The sequence below is a fragment of the Triturus cristatus genome, chromosome 3_1 (assembly GCF_964204655.1).
Source record: "Triturus cristatus chromosome 3_1, aTriCri1.1, whole genome shotgun sequence".
NCBI classification, from domain to species: domain Eukaryota; kingdom Metazoa; phylum Chordata; class Amphibia; order Caudata; family Salamandridae; genus Triturus; species Triturus cristatus.
The window spans coordinates 22,005,098-22,031,261 of record NC_140583.1 but is presented as its reverse complement, the minus strand read 5'-3'; the positions used below and the strand labels follow the sequence as shown (position 1 = coordinate 22,031,261).

At 50.8% G+C, this 26,164-nt stretch overlaps 1 protein-coding gene across 7 annotated transcripts in view; it reads right to left on the bottom strand.

Annotated features, from left to right (window-relative positions):
- The window catches only part of CKAP5 (cytoskeleton associated protein 5), a 1,152,983-nt gene that overhangs the window by 918,239 nt on the left and 208,580 nt on the right, over window positions 1–26,164 (bottom strand). For all 7 annotated transcript variants that reach the window (XM_085646654.1, XM_085646649.1, XM_085646653.1 and 4 more), the window contains exons 7-9: window positions 15,216–15,319; window positions 11,255–11,368; window positions 10,896–11,000 (exon numbers count right to left, since the gene is read on the bottom strand). In XM_085646654.1, coding sequence (XP_085502780.1) covers window positions 10,896–11,000; window positions 11,255–11,368; window positions 15,216–15,319 — 323 coding nt within the window. The remainder of the gene's footprint in view (window positions 1–10,895; window positions 11,001–11,254; window positions 11,369–15,215; window positions 15,320–26,164) is intronic.

The following is a 26,164-nucleotide window of genomic DNA, read 5'->3' as shown; positions in this document are numbered from 1 at the left end:
TGTCTCTTGGGGAATGATCACTTAGATGTGGAACTGAGCCAAAGAGAGGTGCTGGCCCAATGCCAGGCCTCGCCCAAAGAACCTGTGGGGGCTCAACCTGCAGTCAGTGCAGCTGAGTCCCAAAAGAGTGAGAAGAAACAGGGTAGGAAAGGTGGGCAACTGTTAGCCACAGTTCCAGAGAGCCAGGGAGATGCTATCCCAGTAAGGGAAAACTCCCACAATGGCACTGGTAAAGCCCCCCCTAGCCAACAGCAAGACCTGACTAGTCAGGCAACTGTCCAGCCTGAATTAGTGGCTCCTCAGGTGGCAGAACAAGGGGTAGAGGAGGGGTGTTCCCTACCAAGAGTAGGGACCCCCTATCCTCAAACAGACCAACAGCCAGGACCCAAAGAGAACTATAAAATAGCCCCCTCACTTGCCGGTCAGGAGCTAAAGGTATGGTACTGGGCACTGACAGCTGTCAGCAGCCTCTGCTGGGTGTTAGCCTTCATGGCAGCCCTATCCTTGGCATGGTGGCCTAACCCCCTGCCAAATAGCAAGTCAGGCCCCCTGACCTTATTGGTCATGGTGGGGTTGCTCAAGCTGTGGGTAGCCTCTGTGGGTAAGCTGGGCCTAGCCCTGGCTAAGTTAGAAACTACCAAGGTATACACCTCTAAACCCAAAATAGAAAGATGGGACCAGGACAGTAAAAGACAAGGAGAGGAGCCTTGGGAGTTAGGTCCTGAAACTAATAAGACAGGCCAGCTCCCCAAAGGGATTGACCTAGGCAGAAGGATGTAAGGCAGAGCAGGCCCTGCAACTTTCAAACCACTTCCCCAACTCTTCCTCGCCTGAAAGACTAGGTAGACTCTCCCAGCTTTGGCAGAAGTCTCCTGGCCTTTGGGCTGGGGGGGGCTTGTGTGAGAAAGTGGGTTTCTGTTGCAGTAACCCCCCCTTTTTTTTTTGCCTAATAGCTGATGCACTTTTCCTTGTTGTGCCCTGGGCTCCTGCCAATCAGGTGCCCAGGGCCTATGTTCCTTCCTTAAAACACACAAACTCCCAATTGGCAAACCCTGGCCACATGTCAGCCCCTGGTAAATGGTACCCTAGGTACCCAGGGCCTTGTGACCAGGGAAGGCCTCTAAGGGCTGCAGCACTCCTTGTGCCACCCTTAGAGGCCCTGTACCCTTACACACACACACTGCCTTTGCAGGCTGAGTGTCTGGGTGCAGGACAAAACAAAGAGTCGACATGGCACACATCTCTGTGTGCCATGCCCATTACCTATACTGCCAAGGCATATGTCAGCCACCCCTCTGGCTGGGTGCCTTATGCCTATGGTGTGGGCACAGGAGCAGGAGCCCTGTGCCCCTACAGTACCCAGGTCCATTCCTGGGCACTGTAAGTACAGTGCTGCCTTTTACAAGTACATGGTGCTGAGAGCTCGTCAAACACGAACTCCACAGCACCATAATGGCAACACTGAAGACTGGGAAGTTTGGTATCAAACTTCTCAGCACATTAAACCCACACTGATGCCAGTGTGGGATTTAATGTACTAAGCACCCCAGAGGGCATCTTAGAGATGCCCCCTTACAGCTAACCTACAATCCACGTCTGCTCTGAGGCTGCCCAGGCTGCCACACAGCAGACACGTTGCTGGACCCCTGGGTGGGAGAGCCCCTGCTCTCCCGGGCCTGCAACAATGCACATCCTGGGAGAGGTGAGAAATCTCCTCCCCCAGGATGAGCAAAGGGAAGCTTCAAAGGCATGCCGCCAGTTGGAGTTTCCCCAGGCCACTGCAACCCCCCACTCTGGCAGGAAGCTTGGCCGGAAACCCCATACAAGGACAGGGGATGTGCCAGCCTGCCCACCCCACCCCTCAGGTGGGGGAGGCGAGGTGAAGCACATCTCCGGGCTCTCGCCATCTTGAAGATGGGAGGCCCTACCCTATCAGGATTAGGCTACTGCCCTCCTCCCACAGGAGAGAGGCAGGATAGGGGGTGTACCCACCCCAGGACAAGGACCCATTGGTCCCTGGCCTTCACCTACCTGTAACGCCCCTAAATCTAGTATTTAGGGGCCCCCTGAACCTTCCTTCCGCAGATTCCAGATAGAAAAACGACAAGAAGAGCAAGAAGAACAAAGACCTGCCCTGCAGCTGCTAAAAAGAGAAGAAGACACCAACTGCTTTGGCCCCAGCCCTACCGGCCTGTCGACTCTCGAACCTGCACCAGCGCGGCATCCCACGTGGCCAGCAACCTCACCAACCCCGGAGGACCTGGCTACCTTTTAGCTCTAAGCCCCTGGGACTCCCACGAGTAGAGGCTCTACTCAAGAAACCTACTTGCTATCCCTGGCACCAGCCCGGGACCGCGGACCCAACACACTCTGCACCAGCCAAGCCTGGCCAGTGCCGGAGTGGACAAAGACCCAGAGGACGACCCCACGGCGACTGTGACCCAGAGTCCGGCACCCAAGGACCCCCCTCGACATCCCGGAAGAAGCCTGCAGCCTCAGAACCAAGTGCCACCCCAGCCGCGATCAACCAGAGGGTAAGATTCCCGACGTCAAAAGGCACCCCTGCACCCGGCGCCCTGCGACCCCCTGTGCCCAATCCCGGGGTACCCACCTAACCTACAACTACCCAACTTACCTCTCGAAGTGGTGGTGGCACCTGAAACATCCTCGTCCCCGAGCCTGCAGCCTCTTTCCAAACCGGAACATTCCCATTGATTTCCATTGAGCGCCCTAAGGCTCAAAAGCACCCTGCACCCAGCCGCCCGAGTGGCCCTGGCAGTGCCCTCTCTACACTAACCTACTTCCCCACTTGCCCTGAGTAAGTGACCAGGAGCCCAGCTCCCACAGCCGCGTGGCTTGCCAGACAGCAGCCACCAACCAAGGCCCCCCTATCCCTCATAGGATAACATTGGGCCCAACTCTCTCTGCACCCGGCCGTCCTGAAACCGCTGAGGGTGAACCAACTGTACCTACCTGACACTGGGGGACCCCTGAGTCCATGCCCGGAATTTCAACACTACCAGTCGAGTACTTACCCTTAAACCGCTAACTTCATTTTCCTCATAGGGTAACATTGACTGGCTTTTTCTTCAAAAATCTTCTAAGTGTGAACTTTTCAAAACTGCAAAAATTCACCAAAAATCAGCCAAGTGACAAAAACGAATTTACTCACCTGCTCCTAGGTGAGCTCCCAGTGCTGGATCTTGGTGCCCAGCCCTGACCCTGAAAAGTACTCACAACTATACTTACCTCTAACTCATTTTTCTCCCATAGGAAACCATTGTCTGCTTTTCTGTGAAATTTCTTCTAAGTGTCTATTTTTGCAAATTTGAAATATTCTTTTAAAATCGTACCATTTCTGCAAACGAAATTACTTACCTGTTTTTGATAAGGACCCCAGTCCTGGGTCTAGGCACCCAGTCCTGGATTACTAAAGTAACGATAAAGTACTCTACCTGCAATTTGAATTTCTTGCCATAGAGATCCATTGAATGTTTTCTGTGAAATATTTTCTAAGTGCTAACTTTTGAAATAGCTAAATATTATTTAAAAAGCATTACAGTTATTAAGTCGACTTTCATCACTTGATTCTGAATACTGACCCCAGGCTGGTTCTAGGATCCAGACCTGGAATTCCAAAAGTAATCTGAAAAGTAATTTATTACAAATAACCTGAATTTACCATTGAGCTCAATGCATTGTTATGTTTAGGAAATAGGATTGTTTATTGCAACCAACTGTGACTGTTTACACAAATTTATTGCTTGAAACAAAAGTATTTATATTCAACCTCTCATTCTGAGAAAGTATATTTTTACCCCCTTTGTGGTTCTAAAAATAAAACAAGCATATATTTTATATATACAAATCATTGGCCTAGAGTTCAGTTATTGAGTGTGTGAAACCATTTTGCTGACTGAGTGTGTACAATAAATGCTTTACACTGTCCTCTGGTACTGCCTTACTGCTCGACCAAGCTACCACTTTTGAGAGTAAGGTCATACCTAACTTTGACCTCTATCAGCCTCTGGGGGACTGTGGACTCTGTACACCCTGTACCTATTAGGGAACAGTATATACAGAGCCACTTTCTCACAATCACCCCTTGCTTAGGTGTAGTATTCCTATACCTAGCTTACATATAGACACATGTGTACCTATCAGTCACTCCTATGGCAGGCCTTAACAATCCTGGAGGCAGAGTGCTTGGTAACATGTGAGATGGTGCTCTAGCATGAGCTGAGCCTGTCTGCAGCTTACGGAACCATGTCCTTATAGCTGTTCTATGATATAGCCTACCATATACTCTTAAAGTGCCTTATAATCTTAAACGGTTATGGTAACTATGGTTTGGCTTTATCAAAACATGTCGTGTAAGGTGTCTAACACTGTGGAATAATACCCCCATCCCATTTCTGGACATGAGGATATTATTCCCCCCTTCTAGAGGGAAAGACATGTTAAAATCATACTTCACTGTTAGCCTCTGACCAAAGCCTCAGCATCACAAAATGGATGCTGCTGCCACGACACAAGTCTGACCTCCTGCTGCTGGGAGTGATCCCAGCCAGGGAGGCCTGGACAATAGGTTTCCTGCTTGGGGAGGTGCTAGCACCTCCCCAGACAGCCTTTAGTGTATTGGGGCAGGGTGGGCTGAAAGGAATGAGACATGCCTGGGGCACACAAGGTGTTCCTTGCATAGTCCAGTTCAAACCGGCGCTGGGGCACTCCAGCCCCAGCTCTGGCGCGAAACTGGACAAAGGGAAGTGGGTGTAACCACCCCCTCCCAGGTCCCACCCATAAGGCGTGACCTAGCAGGTATCCCAGCCCCCCAGATTAGTATAAGAGTGGGAGTTGGGCCTCAAGACTTTAGATTATCCTGAACCTGCAACTTGAACAGAAACTCTGGACCTTCGACATTCGACGAAAGAAGAAGACTGAAGAATCTCCCTTGTGGCCAAGGAGTGGCTACCCTGTGCAAACAGGCACCATCAAGAGACTACCCTTTGCTTTGCTCCAGTTCTACGAGGGACCGACTGCAGAGCCCGACCAGAGCCTTGACTTCCAGACTTCTCCGACCCTGATCCACATCCACAGCAGAGCTGAGATCTGTGGAGGCGACGAGAGACGTGGGACCGGCTACCTGGGAAAAGTGGCTAGTATCTTCAAGCGCAGCTTCTGAGGCACCCTTGAAGTTGTGCACCGGGGATTGAGAAGCCCCAACCCCAAGCACCATCTGCACCGAAGATCAGCCCCCCACACTCCACGAGTCCTGCGTGGGGCCCTTCTGCATTTTCCTGCTTGCCGCGTCTGTCCGGTTGCTTGCCTGCTGGCTAGTGGCCTTTGAGACGACGCACCCTGAAATCTTCAGCGCTGGTTTGGCTCCTCCAGACTGGCTCCCGCTTCTCTGCAAAGAAGAAGCACCCCAGACCTTCCTGGTCTGCACCAGAAGCAAGTCCTCCGTTCTTCGTGGGTTACGCTTGCCAAGGCTTGGTGAGTCCTAGTCCAACTTTGACGCCGCCGACAGCAAGAGCCTTCGTGGGACACCTCGCCTCCTGGTCCTGGTCGTCCTCGACGTTCCCTGGTCCTCTGGCTTGGTGAGTCCTAGTCCAACTTTGACGCCGCCGACAGCAAGAGCCTTCGTGGGACACCTCGCCTCCTGGTCCTGGTCGTCCTCGACGTTCCCTGGTCCTCTTGGCTGCAGCGACAAGCTTCACCTTCACCTGCAATCTTCACGACATCGCCTGGTTCCACGTGGTCACTGGCTAGTGACCTTGACTCTGTCCCTTCTGCTTGCAGGTATCCTTTCTTCCTGATCCCAGCCTTGGGATCCACCGGACACTTCACTGACTGCCTGTCAGCATCTTCCTTCAGGCATCCATAGGAGTCGACGACGAAACCCGACGCAACTTCACCCCTATGCACCCGCAGCCTGTGGGCTAGGTAACTTGGGTACTCCGGTGCTCATCAGGATAGTGACTATCCTAGTGTCTAGTTTTCCAGTCTCAACTTCCTAGCTACTCCGGAAGTGTCCTAAATCTATCTATTTCTAAACTGTACTATTGCTAGTGACTTTTACGCATTACGCGTGAGTGTTTCCACTCTGCACCTGAATCCCGTGGGCCTCCCACTTCCTAACCTTTGGTAGTATAGTGTAGCCCCATCGATTCCCTAGGCCTAGGCCTATCCTATTTCCGTGACAGTGGTCCTTATACCACTTACTTAGTATATGGTTTGCGTGGCCCCTAGGGCCTAACTGTATTACTTACCTGTGTGACTTAATGTATGCTTGAATAAGACTGTGTTGTACTTACCTCGAATCTCATAAAGAGTGCTGAGGGTTTGACTAGAATAAATACACTTTATTTTATATATATATCTGTTGTGGTGTCCTTTCATTTGGTATTCAAGGGATTATATATGGTATCACAGCTGGCTTCACATGCCATTCAGAGTTTAGCCTAAGACTGCTCTTGTCCATGCTACCACTAGGATAGCTGGTCTACAAGGTTGACTTTACAACCAATCACCATAAGGGTATTTGGACTGATATAAGGTGTACACTAGAACTAGTGACATCATACATCAGGCCAACTTCTCACACCCGCCACTTCCAGGTACTGCTCTCCGCTCGCTGCCTGCTCTGCTGCCCATCTTCGCGCCAGCTCACCGCCGCCCCGGTCACTCGCCTTCCTTTCCCGCTTCCCAGTTCCGGTTTCCCGCCACTGACCCCGCAGTCCCGCCTCCCCTTCCTTCCCATTGGCCACCCAGCCTCCCGCCTCCCAGCTGACCCTCCCTCCCGGCTCACTACTTATGACGCCCCCTCAGCGACCGCGCAGCGGACGCGCGCAGCGGGAGCGCCGACTGAGCGCCGAAGGTGCGCCAAAGGTAAGCCCGTCTGCGCCCGTCCGCGGCCGGACCGCGCCCAGCGCCAGACTCCCTGGCCCCCGCGTCCGCCACTGCCATCGCACGCCAACACAACCTCAACATCATCTCCTACGCCGATGACACCCAGCTGATTCTCTCCCTCACCAGAGACCCCGACACCGCCAAAACCAGCCTACACGAAGGGATGAAAGACGTCGCCAAATGGATGGACATCAGCCGCCTGAAATTGCACACGGACAAGACAGAAGTCCTCATCCTGGGACCATCGCCCTCCGCATGGGACGACTCCTGGTGGCCCCCGGCCCTAGGCACCGCACCCAAGCCTACGGACCACGCACGCAACTTGGGCGTCATCCTGGACTCCTCCCTATCTATGACCAGACAAGTCAACGCTGTATCCTCAGCCTGCTTCCACAACCTTCGCATGCTCCGTAAGATCTTCCGCTGGATCCCGACCGAGACCAGGAAGACAGTCACCCAGGCCCTCGTCACCAGCAGACTAGACTACGGAAACACCCTCTACGCCGGTACAACAGCCAAGCTTCAGAAAAGACTTCAACGTATCCAGAACGCCTCCGCCCGACTCATCCTGGACGTTTCCCGACGCAGCCACATCTCGAGCCATCTGAGAGACCTGCACTGGCTCCCCGTCAACAAGAGGATCACGTTCAGACTACTCACCCACGCACACAAATCCCTCCACGACTTTGGCCCAAGATACCTCAACGACCGCCTGACCTTCTACACGCCCACCCGCCAGCTACGATCCGCAAACCTCGCCCTCGTCCCTTGCATCCAGAGAACCACCGCCGGAAGATCCTTCTCCTACCTGGCGGCTAAGACATGGAACACCCTGCCTGTCCACCTGCGACTGACCCCGGACCACCTCGCCTTCAGGAGACAGCTCAAGACCTGGCTGTTCGAGCAGTAGCAGACCCCCTCCCTCATGCGCCTTGAGACCCTTCCGGGTGAGTAGTGCGCAATACAATTTTCTTGACTGATTGTCAGCGTAGAGTGTTGAAAGTGTAGCTCCATCCGCCGCAGCACTAATCACTTGGCTCGCCACCAAGATGCCCTTCTGAAAAACATCCTCAAAGTCCTTCTAGTCTTCCTTGGGTAGTTTTTATGTAAACCGCTGTAGAGAGTCCCACAAAGCTCTATCGTAACGTCCCAATAGAGCGGACGCGCTGGGGACTTTAAGCATGGATGCAGAAGTGCCACATACTTTTCTCCCCAATGAATCTTGAGTATTGCTCTCCCAGTTTGGTGGTACTGTAGACTAGGCGGCCACTGAGTGGGTCTTTCTAGCTGTGGCCACAATTACAGAGTGCAGTGGTGGATCTGACTTCAAGAAGGAGGGGTTCCCCTCCGGTGAACGATACTTCTTTAGAATTCTCGGCGGTGCGGTCTTGAGTGGCCAGCGTGAGATAGATGTCCATAACCGGCTTAAGAAGCCCCGGTACCAATGGAAGTAACGGGTGAGAAGAAGTCTTCTGGTTCAAGGTTTCGAAAATAACCGAAGTACTCTGCTGAACTGGCATAGGAATGTTCAGTTTGGTAGCCCCCCCTGGAAAGCACGTCCTGGAATGTGCTCACATCGTCCACAGGAGAGATCCTCGACGGTGGACTATCGGTAAGGGTAGGCGAATAGTCCCTTTTTGAGGAATATGTTGAGGAGGTGGAAGGCGGAGATCTGCGCCTCCTGCTGCGTGATCTTGATATCCTCCTGGAGGGTGGTGCAGGAGAGAGAGAGTACGAGCTCTACCTCTTGGTGGACAAAGATCTGCATCTTGTGCTAGGCGAGCCAGAGGGAACCTGTGAGCAGGAATTGGATCCAGTCTAACACCTGCCACCTGCGTATGATCAGCCCACAGGTGTAATGGTCGGTTCCATCGGGGAGAGAGATGAATTGGAGACCTCTCTACTCTAGCAGGAGAACGACGTGGCGATTTTCATCCTTCCTGATGAGTTTTTTCTACTCGACGCTGATGCCCAGAGGGAGAGTCCTGGCTACTTGAGGACGAAATAACCACCTCTGGATAACCGGACCTGGCGATGGAATGGTGGGAGCCTGCTCTCTACGTCGAAGGAGACGGAAAGAAGCTTCCAGGGACCGACACCGACCTCCGTCTCGACACCGCCCGGGACGGAGATCTTTGCCTCGACGTCAATCTTGTTCCCGGTGGAGACATGCGCCTCGACACAGACTGCCTCGACGGAGGCCAGTGTCTCGACGTTGATCTCAGCTTCGGCGGAGGACTCTGCCGCAACGTCGATAGTCGCTTCGATGGAGACTCCTGTCTAGACGTCGATTTTCATATCTTCAACGGAGGGGACAGCCTCGACGTCGAATGTTCCTTCGACAGAGGACTGTCTCGACGTCTGCTGTGAAACCAACGGAGACGCCTGCCTCGATGTAGAGTCCTGCTGACGTCGACAGAAGCCCCGGTCTCGACGAGTGGACATCCGACGACCTGTGCTTCGCACTGATCTGCGTTGAGACACCAACGGGGACTTCGGTCTAGTCGAAGGCGACTTGCGTCTTGATGTCGATCTGTGTCTCGACGTCGATCGTCGCTGGAGTAGACGGCGGAGGATCTTGTCTCGACGCCGGACATTTTTCTAACGCAAATGGAGACTTGGCCCTCAAAGCTGAAAAAGGGCACTCCTGCGCCAATGCCCTCGACGACGACGATTCCGCCGCCAGTGCCTTCGACGTCGAGCCTGACACCGAAGGAGAACATATTGGGACCTTGCTCCTAGACGTCGATCGCGGTCTCTTCTTTCTGCTCACAAGAGACCTACCTCTTCGAGAGGCCATAAAGCCGGATTCTCTCTGTCCTTGATGGTTCTTCTAGATAACTTCCTGCAGCGTTGACGGGAAGCAGGAGAGAGACTCGGGGAGGCAGAAAATGCACACTTCATGTGTCTGACTTGGCCTTTTTGCCACAGGCAGGGCAATGATCAAACAAAGGCAGCATTTGACAAAAAACCTGCCACAAAAAAATGGTTTAAACCTCCCTAATATCAAAAGACGTCGAGTGAAGGCAAAAAACCCACAATAAAACAAGGTATTTTTGAAAGAAAAGCCCCAAAAAAAAAAAGCTGTGGATCCAGGGTCCGACAGGAGCCAGAAAGAACTGACCTAACTGTCACCCCTGACGCATGATGGGAAGATAGGGGTCCTGGCTGCCTTAACGGCACGGTGCCAGTTTTTGTAAGGAAATGCTTTCATTTTCTCGGTTATTGGTTTACAATGCAGCCTGTAGGCTAACAATGTCTGCTTTATTTGCAGTGTTCTTTCTTGATGAGTTTTTACTAATTACAGAGTTCATGTGGTACTTGCCATCTTGTGTTTTAGGTTTGCAAAGGCATCTTTAGGTGTGTTATTACATTGTTTAGCCTCCTAGATGGGAGCTGCATTGGTATGAGAAAAATATACATGTACATATACATACATGTTTTTCATATACAATTTATTTCCTGGGGGTCCTCGCACATGGGCGGGAATATTTATTGCTTAGGACTTTGAGGATACCCCTGGAAGATAATGTAGGGTTACCAGAACACAAAATTTCTAACCAAAACCTCCAGACCTCCACACCAGCACGACCACATTTCCGAATCAAAGCAAAATTAACGGGTTTCAGACCAGCAGTAATAACATATGAAGAATGAATACGGGACCAAACAAACAGCAGTACACCTGCATCTACATTCATCTGGACAGGTGATTGGAGCAAGCAACCAGGGATCAACATGAATGCAAAAGTGTTGGTAAGGAGCAGCATTATGAATTTAAATGGAAAGTGATTGGTTGTGCAACTCCACTTGTTTAAATATATGTTATGAAGGAATTTCACATATCGACACTGACCCCAGAGTTCAAAAATCCCAGCAGAACAGATCAAAGTTTTGCAGTATTACTGGAGCGCAGACACCCAACCACTAGACTCCGTGCTCCCATGCGGGAAGGCTATCTGTACGAAGGAAAGATTCACACTTACGTGTGTTGCATGGGTCCCAAATTTCTTGCGCAGTCCAGTGGCCAATCCAGTGAGGCATTTGGCTGCCAAAGCCACCAGCAATACATTAGTATCCTTTGCAACAACCTGTATGCCAGAGAAAACACTGTGAAAAACTTCATCCTTCAAAGAATTGCCCCCCTCTCCTCAACTCAATTAAAATGCAGATCATCATCTGTTCAAACAAGGGATGGAGAAAGCAGCAAAACATGATTTCTCGGACAGTAAGTGCAAGTTCATTAAACGAGAGTCACAAAGCACCAAAGCAAGGTCTTTATTACCATACAAATTAATACAATATACATAGTGCTATAGCACAACCACTAGGCATTGTTCAATACCTTCTTCAAAGCCTTAACCAAGTCTGCGTAGTCCCCGGCTTCTAGTTTGGGATTCTTCACCAAGACCTCCACAGCCTCCAGCGCCTCCTTCCTTTCTTGCCACTTTTTGGCCTCCTAGAACAAACCAAACAAATTGGATGACAGTACGAACGCCATTATAGCACAGTCCTCCCTGGGCATCAAGAGGCTAAAGAATTCTCTTACTATGGCCAGTCATGCTCTTTCAATTTCTCCCCTGTAAGGCTAACAAGCAGATGTTACTTCTCAAGCTCTAGGCAGTGAGAATTTTAACACTTATGAGTAAAGCCTACCAGACTGCACAGCTGTCTGGTTGCAAAGACTTCCTATAGACGTGCAGAAAGCCAACCTAGGAGTTTATTTTATGTAATGCATTTTATATAGCGCAGTCTTTACCCGAAGGTGTCAGAGCGCTGTACAATAGAACCAGTTAGGTTACTTGAGAGAAATGTTACAAAATAGAACGTTACAAAAATAAACAGGAGACTAGAAGAGGTAGGGTAAAACCATAGACAGCAATAACAATAACAGCAAGCAAGGGTGGGGAATGTACAAGAAAATATAAAAAATTTACAATGATTAACAAACTTCCTAGAGGGGTCTGAGAATGAGGGTATTAGTTCTGAAAGTATCTTTGGAAGAGACAAGATTTGAGGTCAGCTTTGAAGCTACGGATAGAGGTGGTGGCACGGAGCAATGGCAGAAGCGAGTTCCAAATTCACACCGCATTACCAGAGAACGATTGAGCCATCTATCTTTCCCTTCTGAAGGAGGGGGCTCAAGCAGAAACGTTTCCGCATTGCGAGAAGGTCGAGCCTCCAGACATTTTCAGTTTGTTCGCCAGGTAACAAGGGGAGGAAGTGTGCAAGGCTTTGTGGGCGATGCAGGCACTTTTGTAAATAGATCTTGCCTCGACAGGAAGCCATCGAAGAGAAGACAAAATAGGAGTGATGTGGTCACTTCGTTTGGAACCTGAAATAAAGCGAGCTGCTGAACGGAGAACAGATCTGAGAGGAGGGTGGGGGGGGGGGGGGGGGGGTAGAGATTTGGGAAGGCCAGTCAGAAGAGAATTGCAGTAATCCAGTCTAGAGAGAACTAGCGGTTGGACCAATGTTTTTAGGTCTTTCTTAGGGAAGAACCGACAAATCCCCCACAGAAGGCGCAGTTGGTAACATGAGTTCTTAGCAATGGAGTTGATGTGGGAAATTAGGTCGAGTCTTGAGACACCTAGGGATTTAGCGCTGTCGACAAGGATGGGTTTATTGTTGAGTAAATTCAGCTGATCCATCCAGGATTGAAGAGGAGAGAGGAGAGAGGAGAGAGGAGAGAGGAGAGAGGAGAGAGGAGAGAGGAGAGAGGAGAGAGGAGAGAGGAGAGAGGAGAGAGGAGAGAGGAGAGAGGAGAGAGGAGAGAGGAGAGAGGAGAGAGGAGAGAGGAGAGAGGAGAGAGGAGAGAGGAGAGAGGAGAGAGGAGAGAGGAGAGAGGAGAGAGGAGAGAGGAGAGAGGGGAGAGGGGAGAGGAGAGAGGGGAGAGGAGAGAGGAGAGAGGGGAGAGGGGAGAGGGGAGAGGGGAGAGGGGAGAGGGGAGAGGGGAGAGGAGAGAGGAGAGAGGGGAGAGGAGAGAGGGAGAGGGGAGAGGGGAGAGGGGAGAGGGGAGAGGGGAGAGGGGAGAGGGGAGAGGGGAGAGGGGAGAGGGGAGAGGGGAGAGGGGAGAGGGGAGAGGGGAGAGGGGAGAGGGGAGAGGGGAGAGGGGAGAGGGGAGAGGGGAGAGGAGAGAGGGGAGAGGGGAGAGGAGAGAGGGGAGAGGGGAGAGGGGAGAGGGGAGAGGAGAGGGGAGTGGAGAGGAGAGTGGAGAGGAGAGTGGAGAGGAGAGTGGAGAGGAGAGTGGAGAGGAGAGTGGAGAGGAGAGTGGAGAGGAGAGTGGAGAGGAGAGTGGAGAGGAGAGTGGAGAGGAGAGTGGAGAGGAGAGTGGAGAGGAGAGTGGAGAGGAGAGTGGAGAGGAGAGTGGAGAGGAGAGTGGAGAGGAGAGTGGAGAGGAGAGTGGAGAGGAGAGGAGAGTGGAGAGGAGAGTGGAGAGGAGAGTGGAGAGGAGAGTGGAGAGGAGAGTGGAGAGGAGAGTGGAGAGGAGAGTGGAGAGGAGAGTGGAGAGGAGAGTGGAGAGGAGAGTGGAGAGGAGAGTGGAGAGGAGAGTGGAGAGGAGAGTGGAGAGGAGAGTGGAGAGGAGAGTGGAGAGGAGAGTGGAGAGGAGAGTGGAGAGGAGAGTGGAGAGGAGAGTGGAGAGGAGAGTGGAGAGGAGAGTGGAGAGGAGAGTGGAGAGGAGAGTGGAGAGTGGAGAGGAGAGTGGAGAGGAGAGTGGAGAGGAGAGTGGAGAGGAGAGTGGAGAGGAGAGTGGAGAGGAGAGTGGAGAGGAGAGTGGAGAGGAGAGTGGAGAGGAGAGTGGAGAGGAGAGTGGAGAGGAGAGTGGAGAGGAGAGTGGAGAGGAGAGTGGAGAGGAGAGTGGAGAGGAGAGTGGAGAGGAGAGGAGAGTGGAGAGGAGAGTGGAAAGGAGAGTGGAAAGGAGAGTGGAAAGGAGAGTGGAAAGGAGAGTGGAAAGGAGAGTGGAAAGGAGAGTGGAAAGGAGAGTGGAAAGGAGAGTGGAGGAGAGGAGAGTGGAGGAGAGGAGAGTGGAGGAGAGGAGAGTGGAGGAGAGGAGAGTGGAGGAGAGGAGAGTGGAGGAGAGGAGAGTGGAGGAGAGTGGAGGAGAGGAGAGTGGAGGAGAGTGGAGGAGAGGAGAGTGGAGGAGAGGAGAGTGGAGGAGAGGAGAGTGGAGGAGAGGAGAGTGGAGGAGAGTAGAGTAGTAGAGTTAAGAGTTTAAACAAACTGGGTGCACTCAGCCGATGGTTACCATTGGCGCGGTTTTGTCTCACATTTGCTGGCTATTTTTTTTTTTTTAGCCCTTCAAGCTTCATTGCAACCTATCTGATTGGCTACTACGATTTTGTCCACAAGTGCTTGGTTTAGCCAGCGGTTTCCTTTTTCCCTTGTATGCTTCTCTACACTGGCACTCCCATGTCACTCGACTACTTCTGAGAACATATACATAGAAAATGTTACTAAGACAGTAGGCATCTGTTTGCAGCAGGTAGTGCTGTAGATTCACAACCACAGCATAAGTCCACCATCTAGTGCTAGACTCTGCTCTGTGCAAATTTGTCTTCGAAGAAATCTTTCAAGACAAGTTAGAGACTCCTCTTGCAAGGTAACTGACTCCATCTTTAGATTGTTTTCCCTCATGACGGGTGAGGGTAGAATGTGAAGTAAAGTGTAGTATAAAGTGATGTCCACGAGAAAAGAGTTTAGTGAATCAATTGTGAAAACATATTTAACAAGCACACTTACCTCGGAAGAGGAGGAAGATGGGTGCATTTGATTCTACACCACTACATACCACAAGCAGATTTTTCATCTGAGGCATGTGTGGCTGTAGATGTAACAGCTTAGCAAACTGTACAACAGTTCTCCATAAGCGGTGGTTAACCTGTGGGAGTTAAATGTTTCAAATAGTGTCCGTAGAACTAGTTGACCAATGTTGGCAGGCCAGTACATCTGAGTAGGTTTTGTAAATGTATGCACGGATGAGTGAGCGGCTGAGTGAGCGGCAAATGAAAAAGAAAAAAAAGGTGGTTTTGTCATTTTGTAGGTGCAGGCACCTACAAAATGATGTAATAGGAGTTCTTACTTGGGGATGCTGCACAACATGACTAAAAGGTATAGCCAAGTAAAGACTTCTCAAAATAGAGACTAATTGGCTTTGCCAATGCTGGTTATTCCTATGAGCACACAAGAAAAGGCATAAAGTCACAATACTAGTCCGCTTTAACAGAAAGCACCAAGTCCCTAAAAAAGCAACCCCCAAGCTATGAAACTGAGCTTTTTAAAGCCCCAAACATAGCTCATTTACTTACAATTTTGTCATAGAAGTCTTTGGGTAGTTTGGAGAGAATCTCTACAGCACTCAAGAGTTCATAGGCGTCCACTTGAGGCGCTGCTTCATCGTCCTCATCCCCTCCTGCACAGAAGAAAGATGGATAGTACATGAAGCCAGACACCAAGAAACAAGTCAATTAGAATAAGTACCTTTTAATAGGAGGAAGGTGAGTGATAAGATTCTATAGGCGGCCTGAATAAGGTCAGATGCCCACTTCAAGCAACTGGTAGTCAATCTCTAAACCCCATATTATCCCTTAAGAAAATGAGGTAAGCCTTCCACAACGTTAAGAAGCCCCCAGAACAGGCTATGAAAATTTCTTGGTCTTAAAATAACACATACAAAGAAAAGGACGTTTTTAAAAGAAAGGAATATGCTACTTACCAGTATGCATCTGTTCTTGGCATGTAGAGCTGCAGAGTTGTACACTTAGCATAGGTCGCCATCTGGTGTTGGGCCCGGATGTTTGCAGTTTGTTTTTCTTCTTGGACCGTCTTTGGAAGTCACGAGTTTGGTGACTCCTCCTTCGGTCCGTACTGCGCATGGGCTTCGGCTCCATCCTCAGATTGTTTTTCGCCAACAGGGAAATGATGGAGCGTAGTAATAACAGTGAGAAACCCATGTGTGTTGTATCTAAATAAGATGGACTGGAACGGATACAGGTAGCCGGGGAGGCGGGTGGGCGTGTACAACTCTGCAGCTCTACATGCCAAGAACAGATGCATACTGGTAAGTAGCATATTCCGTTCGAGGCATATGAGCTGCAGATTGTACACTTAGCATAGATTATATAGCAGTACCCAACCTTAGCGGCGACCACCGGTATCCGTTGCAGCTGTTTGAAAGAGTGTTTTTAGTACAGCCTGGCCCACCCTAGCTTGCTGCTGGGAATGCACATCTACACAGTAGTGTTTTGTGAATGTGTGCGGTGTAGACCATGTGGCTGCCTTGCATATGTCATCTAAGGGTATATTCCCTAGAAAAGCCATAGAAGCCCCTAACTTTCTTGTAGAGTGGGCTTTAGGGGGAACAGATAATGTTCTCTTTGCCTTCTGATAGCAAATTTGTATGCATTTTACAATCCACCTAGCTATCCCTGATTTTGAGATGGGGTTGCCTTTATGTGGTGGAGAAAAGGAAACGAACAACTGTTTGGTCTTCCTGAAGGGTTGCGTTCTTTGTATGTAATATAGCAACGCTCTTTTCACATCTAGTGTGTGTAAGGCCCTTTCCGCAACAGATTGGGGTTGCGAAAAGAAGACAGGTAATTCCACTGATTGATTGAGGTGGAAGGGGGTAATGACTTTGGGCAGGAACTTCGGATTAGTTCGAAGTATGACCTTGCTGTGATGCATTTGTATGTAAGGTTCCTGTATGGTGAACGCTTGTATTTCACCAACCCTTCTAAGGGAAGTGATAGCTACAAGGAAAGCTGTTTTCCAGGTGAGAAATTGTAGCTCACATTTGTGCATTGGTTCGAAGGGCGGACCCATTAGTCGTGTAAGGACCAAATTTAGATTCCATACAGGGGAGGGTGGTGCCCTGGGAGGAATTACTCGTTTAAGGCCTTCCATGAAGGCTTTAATAGCGGGCACTCTGAAGAGTGACAAATGCTGTCTGTTTTGTAGATAGGCAGCGATCGCTGCTAGGTGTAGGCGTATGGATGAATACGCCAGGTTACACCTGTGAAGATGGAGCAGATAGCATATGATGTGTTGTATGGATGCATCTAGAGGGTTGATTGTATTGTTACGGCAGTACATTACAAATCTTTTCCACTTTGCGGCATAGCATGCTCTAGTGGTAGGACGTCTGGCTTCCATGATGATGTTCATGCAATCAGGGGGAAGGTTAAGGTACCCGAATTCTAAGATTTCAGGAGCCAGATCGCCAGGTTGAGCTGAGCTGGGTCCGGGTGCCTGATTTCTCCATGGTTCTGGGTTAGGAGGCATGGGGAAAGGTGCAGTTTTTGATGTGGTACCACTGATAGTTGTAGTAGCGTGGTGTACCACGGCTGTCTGGCCCACGTCGGAGCTACCAGAATGAGTGTGAGGGAGTGCTGTTGTAGTTTCCTGACCACTAATGGAATTAGTGGGAGAGGTGGAAAGGCGTATGCAAATCTGCCTGACCAGTTCATCCATATCGCATTGCCCTTGGACAATGGGTGTGGGTATCTGGCGGCGAAGCTTGGGCATTTTTTGTTTTCGTGGGTGGCGAAGAGGTCTATTTGAGGATGCCCCCACTGTCGGAAGAATGGGTGAAGAACTTGTGGATGCAGTTCCCATTCGTGTAGTTGTTGAGTCTGTCTGCTGAGCAGATCTGCTATGGTGTTTTGTACGCCTGGAACATGTTGTGCCAGGAGAAAAATGTTTTGGGGAATTGCCCATCTCCATATGCTCTGGGCTAAGCGGGAGAGCTGGGGAGAGTGTGTCCCCCCCTGTTTCTGTATATAATACATCGCAGTCATGTTGTCTGTGCGAATGAGGACTGCTTTGCCTGAAATCTGCTTTTGGAAAGATTTTAGGGCTAGAAAGATCGCCAAAAGCTCCAGATGGTTGATGTGGAGCGTTTTTTGCTGTGGCGTCCATAGACCTTGCATTGTGAGGTGTAAGAGGTGCGCTCCCCAGCCGGAGAGCGATGCGTCCGCTGTTAGAGTCACTTGGGGAACCGGGTCCAGGAACGGCCGTCCCTTGGAAAGGTTTGTGGTGTTCCACCACTGCAGAGAGTGATGTGTGCGGCCGTCCACCAACACCAGATCCGTCAGCTGACCCTGGGCCTGGTTCCACTGTTGTGCTAGGCACTCCGGAAGTGGACGCATGTGGAGTCTTGCATGGGGCACTATGAAGATGCAAGACGCCATCATCCCTATGAGCTTCATAAACACTCTTGCTGGTAGAGAGTGTTGAGGAAGGAATATTTTGCGTAAGGCTAGAATGCTTGTGATTCTGGCTGAGTTTGGATAGGCAATACCTTTTGAGGTGTCTATGGTGGCCCCGAGATATTGCTTTGTGTGAGATGGTATGAGGTGGGACTTTTGGTAGTTCACCGTGAAGCCTAGCTGATGAAGCAGTTGGATGGTGCTGTTTGTATGTTGCACGCATTGGTGGTAGGACGCGGCTTTTATGAGCCAGTCGTCTAAGTAAGGGAAGACGTGAACATGTTGACGTCTGAGGTGTGCTGCTACTACTGCTAGGCATTTGGTAAACACCCGTGGTGCAGTGGTGACCCCGAAGGGGAGAACCTTGAATTGGTAATGTTGCCCGTCCACCACGAACCTGAGGTATTTTCTGTGAGAGGGGTGTATTGGAATGTGAAAGTACGCGTCTTTCAGATCCAGTGTTGTGAGAAAGTCTCCCTGGCAGAGGAGTGGGAGGACTTGTTGTAAGGTGACCATGTGAAAGTGGTCTGAATGTATGTAGGCATTTAGAGGCCGGAGATCCAGAATGGGTCTGAGGGTCTCGTCTTTCTTTGGGATTAAGAAATATAGGGAGTAGACCCCTAGATTTCGTTGATTGCCGGGTACCTGCTCTATGGCGTGTTTCTGGAGGAGCGAGAGTACCTCTTGTTTGAGCAGTGTGGAATGCTCTTGGGACATTGGACGGTGCCTTGGTGGGATATTGGGTGGGGTAGATGTTAGCTCGAGGCAGTACCCTGACCGAATGATTTGGGTCACCCATTTGTCCGATGTTATGGACTCCCATACGTGGATAAAATCTTGTAGTCTGCCCCCGACCGGAGTGGAATGGTCTGGGGGGAGCGAAGGGGAGTCATTGTGCGGGTGGGGTGGCAGAACGGGTATTGTTGGTTTTGCCCCTGCCCTTATTGTTGTTGCCTCTGTAACCACCTCTTTGGTTGCCCTTTGAAAAGGTATTTTGAGGAGGGGATTTGTAGGAGGTAGAGGCATTATCGGTGGAGGAGCCTCTACCTGTGCCACGAAAGGACGAGCGTCGAAAGGAACGCTTAGAGGCTTGGGTCTGGAGCGCTCCCATAGACTTCGCTGTGTCTGTATCTTTCTTCATTTTTTCGAGCGCTTCGTCTACCTTTGGGCCAAAGAGTGTTTGCTGGTCAAAGGTGTGATTAAGTATTGATGTCTGGACCTCAGGCTTGAACCCTGACATCCTGAGCCAGGCATGGCGGCGAAGCAGGACACTGGTGTTTATGGCTCTAGAAGCAGTGTCTGCTGCATCGAGGGCACACTTAATGGAGGTGTTTGTGATTAGTTTGCCCTCCTGTATCAGGTCATGAGCTTGGCGTTTGTATTTCTCTGGAAGGTGCTGCATAAGAGCCTCTAATTCATCATAGTGTGCTCTATCATATCGCGCAAGCAGTGCTTGTGTATTTGCAATGCGCCACATGTTTGCAGCCTGGTAGGCGGTGCGTTTACCAGACGCGTCCAGAAGTTTAGATTCCTTGTCTGGTGGTGGGGCATCTCCTGAGGATTGGGAGTTAGCCCGCTTTCTAGCTGTGGAGACAACTAGGGAATCTAGAGGAGCAGGGCCCTTGATGTATGCAGGGTCTGTGGGTGCCGCCTTGTACTTCTTCTCTATTCTAGGGTTTAGTACTCTGGCTCTGACAGGGTCTTTGAATACCTCTGTAGCGTGCTTGGTGACACCCTTAAGCATGGGTAAAATAGCAGTGGAACGATCTTGTAAATCAAATGTATCCAGTAGGAAGTCTTCTTCCACTGGTTCCGTGTGCATGTCCACCCCATGGTAGTGTGCTGCTCTCTGCACTAAATGGTGAAACCCTAAAGAGTCCTCTGGAGGAGACGGCCTTGATGGGTATAGGTCGTCTTGAGGTACATTGGGTACATCAGGGTTATTATAATCCTCCCATGGATCTGGGGTCCCTGGTGGAGTGGGATCCATTGGGGCGTCCCCTGGGTCATTGTCCGGGTCCCCGTCATCCGGGTCTGGGGATGGGGCCGGATCGTAGTGAGGTAAAGGTGGAGGGGGTGGTGGTGGGAGGGGGGGTGGCAGTGGGGAGGGTACTCTAAGGGGAGAAGTAGCTGAGTCCCTCTTTTTGGGTGGAGGAGGAGGAGCCGGAGCCTCAAGGCGACGCTTCTTAGTAATCACAGTCAAAAGGCCAGTCTTTGGATCTCTGGACAAAGTCTTTTGTAAAGGGTCTGGTGTAAACAGAGCCAATGGCGCCGAGTCGTCTGTCGGCACCGGCGATTTCGGAACCGGAGGTTTCGATGTTCTGTGTACGCCCTGCTTTTTGGAGGTCTCCGTGTGTTTCGGCGTCGAATGCTGTTTCGGCGCCGGAGCGTCGGTGCCGACCGATTTCTGTTTGTGTTTGGTCGGCGCCGAGTGTCCAGGCTTCGGCACCGGTGGTTTCGGAGTCGAGCTGGATTTTGCAGGCTTCGGTGCCGAGTGGTGTTTATCGGCACCGGGCGTCGGCTGGCTCGATCCCGAGCTGCCGTGAGACTTTGAGTGCTTCGACACCGGGCCCGAAGGTGGGGTGATCGAGGCTTTGGTTTTGGTTTTGCCCAGGCCGGCAGGCGAGGGAGTAACCGGAGTCTCTTTGGTTTTCGGTGCGGGGCTGGGAGGGGGCATTGTACTCACGGCCCGCTGTCCTGGTGTTACGTCCTCCAGGTCGGAGTCGTCGGCCTCGGAAGCGCTGACGATGTCTTCTCCCAGTTCGGTGTGTGTCTGCCCCGAAGCTTCGGCGTCGTCTCCGAAGATGTCCGGTGGAGCTGTCGAGGATGAGTGCGCCATGGTGCGTCGAGCCCTTCGATCTCGGATCGTTTTCTTCGATCGAAAAGACTTGCAGGCGGGGCAGTCTCGAGCCTCGTGTTCCGGAGAGAGGCAAAGGTTACACACCTGATGGAGGTCGGTGTGGGGAAATTTAGACCCACATTTTGGGCACTTTTTAAACGGAGTCCTTTCCATCGGCCGGGACCGGAGTCGCGGAGGGCCCGAAGGCCGGTGTCGATGTACGGGATGGAAAAAGTGCCGCTTCGAGAGATGAAGATGATGAAGGAACTCGAAGAATCGAGGATTTTCCGTCGAGGCTGGAACCGTAGAAGTTCGAAGCCGGAGTACGAAGTATCACATCCGAGCCCGATGGCGGAAAAAAACAATCTGAGGATGGAGCCGAAGCCCATGCGCAGTACGGACCGAAGGAGGAGTCACCAAACTCGTGACTTCCAAAGACGGTCCAAGAAGAAAAACAAACTGCAAACATCCGGGCCCAACACCAGATGGCGACCTATGCTAAGTGTACAATCTGCAGCTCATATGCCTCGAACATACTATTCTCTTAGAAAAATTAACAATATTTTTAGAACAGTTCAATGTTATCTTATAGGGATAACTATATCATGGTAAGTAAAGCACTTACAATTCCAGTCTTCAGGACCAAAATACGGCAAAGGTCAGGTGAGTACCAAAAGTGCACCACCCAACAGCACAGGGGCTGCCGGATGCAGAGGTCAATAGAGTTCGGTGAATTGCTTTTCAAAGACAACTGGGGGTGCCTAGAGCCATACTCCTTGTAGGAAAGTAAATCTGTTGCAGGGCCTATGTTCCTTCCCTAAAACACAAAACCCAAATTGGCAAACCCTGGCCACATGTCAGCCCCTGGTAAATGGTACAATAGGTACCCAGGGTCTTGTGGCCAGGGAAGGCCTCTAAGGGCTGCAGCACTCATTGTGCCACCCTTAGAGGCCGTGTGTGTGTGCGCGCACACACACACACCACCCCCCCCCCCTTTGCAGGCTGGGTGTCTGGGTGCAAGACAAAACAAAGAGTCGACATGGCACACATCCCTGTTGTCATGATTCCGATCCGCCCGCTTCCGTGGAGGAGAGGTTAGCGGTCTAGTGTTTGCGGGACCACAACGGCAGGCCGAAATCCTCACTTCCGGTTGGTCACGCATAACAGCCGGGAACTCCGGCTGCTTAGCGCTTTGAATTCTCGCCTCAGCCGCGGAAGGAGAAGACGCCGCTCACGAGCTCCTGATCTACCACCGAAGAAGGACGCTGCTGCGGACTTCGAGAGGGACAGGTACAGCAGTAGCAGAGGACGCACCGAAGGTAGGTGGACGTCTGACTCTGCCATTCCAAAACTTCTTAAGTCAGTCATCCCACTGCAGACCAAGGAGTGTGCAGTGGAGCGGAATACTCACCTAGCATTATTATTTGCGCAGGAGCGCTGGTTTTATTTCCTTGATTTTGGCTGCACTCTTTCCCTGAACAGGAGAGTACCGGACAGGTACGCCAGGGACCCTTATTATTTGCGCAGGAGCACTGGTTTTGTTTCTTTGTTTTTGGGGTTGTCACCATCGGTGAGCTACAAGACTTTGCGGCCACTGTAGTCCAGAACCAGCGAACTGGAAGCCAGACTTTTGAGGAGGGTCTCACAACATCGCACCAGGTAACCCAGTGGTTAGTGGGTGGGCACGACACAGAGGAGGGAAGAGAAGGAGCGGACAGGGACGTAATCGTGTTCCCTTCTTACCCTACCAGCCTGGTGTCCAGCGTCCTCCGGACCCACGCCTCTCTGGCTTCTACCCAGGGTACCCCCTTGTCCTAAGCGGTGCTCAACCCCGACTAGGGCACGGCGGGAAACGGGGTGGTGGTTCTTGTCGCCTCTGCAGGAACACCCCACCAAGGAGAAGGTAAGCCTTGGGAGGGGCCCTTGACACCTGTGTGCCATGCCCATCCTCTACACTGCCATGGCATACATCAGCCACCCCTCTAGCTGGGTGCCCTATGGCAATGATGTGGGCACAGAAGCAGGACACCTGTGCCCCTACAGTACCCAGGTCCATTCCTGGGCACTGTAAGTGCAGTGCTGCCATTCAAGAGTACATGGTGCTGAGAGCTCGTCAAACACGAACTCCACTGCACCATAAAGGCAGCACTGAAGACTGAGAAGTTTGATATCAAACTTCTCAGCACATTAAACCCACACTGATGCCAGTGTGGGATTTAATGTACCCAGCACCCCAGAGGGCATCTTAGAGATGCCCCCTAAAACCTAACCTACAATCCACGTCTGTTATGAGGCTGCCTAGGCTGCCACACAGCAGACATGTTGCTGGACCCCTGGGTAGGAGAGCCCCTGCTCTCCTGGGCCTGCAACAATGCACATCCTGGGCGAGGTGCTAAATCTCCTCCCCCAGGATGGGCAGGGGGAAGCTTCAAAGGCATGCCGCCTCTCGCCTCTGTGAGCTTCCCCAGGCCACTGCAACACTTGCCCTGAGTAAGTGACCAGGAGCCCAGCTCCCACAGCCGCGTGGCTTGCTAGTCAGCAGCCACCAACCAAGGCCCCCCCTATCCCTCATAGGGAAACATTGGGCCTAACTCTCTCTGCACCCGGCCGCCCTAATGCCGCTGAGGGTGAACCAACTGTACCTACTTTACCTTGGGGGACCCCTGAGTCTATGCCCAGAACCTCAACTCTGCCAGTCGAGTACTTACCTTTAAACCAATAACTCTATTTTCTTCATAGAGAAACATTGACTGGCTTTTTCCTGAAATTTCTTCCAAGTGTGGACTTTTCAAATCTTAAAATATTCACCAAAAATCAGCCGAGTAACGAAAACGAAAATACTCACCTGCTATTAGGAGAGATCCCAGTGCTGGATCTTGGTGCCCAGCACTGACCCTGAAAAATACTTACAACTGTACTTACCAGTAACCCAATTTTCTCTCATAGGAAATCATTGACTGTTTTTCTGTGAAATTTCTGCAATCTTTAAATATTCTTTAAAAATCGTATAATATCTGAAAACGTAATTACTTACCTGGTTTGGATAAAGGTCCCAGAACTGAGTCTAGGTACCCAGAACTGGATTACAAAAGTAACGAGAACGTACTATACCTGCAACTTGAATTTTCTTCCATAGAGAATCATTGAATTTTTTCTATGAAATATTTTCTAAGTGTCAACTTTTAAAATAGCTAAATATTGTCTAAAAATCATCACAGTAATTAAGTAGACTTATCACTTGGTTCGAAGTACTGACCCAGGACTGAATCTAGGATCCAGTCCTGGAATTCCAAAAGTAATCTGTTGCAAATAACTTGAAACCTCCATTGAGCTCAATGCATTATTGTGTTTATAATAGTGTTTCCTATTGCAACCACTTGTAACTGTTTACAAAAGTCAATTGCATATTGCAAAAGTATTTATATAAAGCATCTCATTCTGAGAAAGTATATTTTAATGCCAATTGTTGGTTCTAAAATAAAAATACCATATATTTTTTTATATATAAAACCATTGGCCTAGAGTTCAGTTATTGAGTGTGTAACCATTTGCTGACAGAGGACAGTGTAAAGCATTTGTTGTACACACTCAGATACTGCCTTACTGCTCGACTAAGCTACCACTTTAGAGAGTAAGGTTATATCTAACTTTAGCCTCTGCCAAACCCTTGGGGACTGTGGACTCTGTACACCCTGTACCTATTAGGGAACAGTATATACAAAGCCACTTTCTCACATCCTACCCAATCAGGACTAGGCTACTGCCCCCCCTCACACAGGAGAGAGGCAGGATAGGGGGTGTACCCACGACAGGACAGGGACCCATTGGTCTCTGCCCTTCACCTACCTGTAACGCCGCTAAATCTCGTATTTAGGGGCACCCTGAAATTTCCTTCCCCAACTTCCACAATCCAACATCCGAAGAAGAGCTAGACGAAAGAAGACCTACCCTGCAGCTAAGAAGAGGAAGACACCAACTGCTTTGGCCCCAGCCTTACCGGCCTGTCGACCCTCGAACCTGCTCCTGCTCCAACCCGGCATCTCTTGTGGCCAGCAACCTCACAAACCCCGGAGGTCCTGGCTACTTTTTTACTCTAAGCACCCTGGGACTCCCATGAGTAGAGGCTCTACTCAAAATCTACTTCTAATCCCTGGCAGCTGCCCGGGACCGCGAACCCAGCACACACTGCACCAGCCAAGCCTGGCCCTGAGTGAATAAAGACCACGAGGACGACCCCGCGGTGACTGACCCAGAGACCGGCACCCAAGGACCTCCCTCGACACTCCTGAAGAAGCCTGCAGCCTCAGAACCAGGTGCCGACCCCCAACTGCGATCAACAGAGGGTAAGATTTCCAGACACCAAAAGGCACTCCTGCACCCAGTGCCCCGTGGCCCCCTGTGCCCAATCCCGGGGTACCTACCTATCCTCCAACTACCCAACTTACCTCTCGAAGTGATGGTGGCACCTGAAGAACCTTCGTCCCAGAGCTTGCAGTCTTTCTAAACCGGAGATTTCCCATTGAAATCAATTAAGTGCCCGAAGGCTCAAAAGCACCCTGCACCCAGCCACCCGAGTGGCCCTGGCAGTGCAACCTCTACACCCATCTACTTCCCCACTTGCCCTGAGCAAGTGACCAGGAGCCCAGCTCCCACATCCGCGTGGCCTGCTAGTCAGCAACCACCAATCAAGACCCCGCTACCTCTCATAGGATAATATTCGGCCTAACTCTCTGCACCCGGCCGGCCCTGTGCCGCTGAGGGGTGAACCAACTATACCTACCCGACCCTGGGAGACCCAAGTCTATGCCCAGAACCTCAACTCTGCCAGTCGAGTACTTACCCAAAAGCCGATAACTCACTTTTCTTCCACAGGGTAACAGTCTGGTTTCTTCTGAAATTTCTTCTAATTGTGGAGTTTCTAAAATTTAAAATATTCACCTAAAATCAACCGAGTAACGAAAACGGAAATACTCACCTGCTATTAGGAGAGATCCCAGTGCTGGATCTTGGTGCCCAGCACTGACCCTGAAAAGTACTCACAACCGTACTTACCACTAACCCAATTTTCTCCCATAGGAAATCATTGACTGTTTCTGTGAAATTTCTTCTAAGTGTCGATTTTTGCAAACTACAAATATTCTTTAAAAATCGTACCAACTGTGAAAATGTAATTACTTACCTGTTTGGATAAAGGTCCCAGTATTGAGTC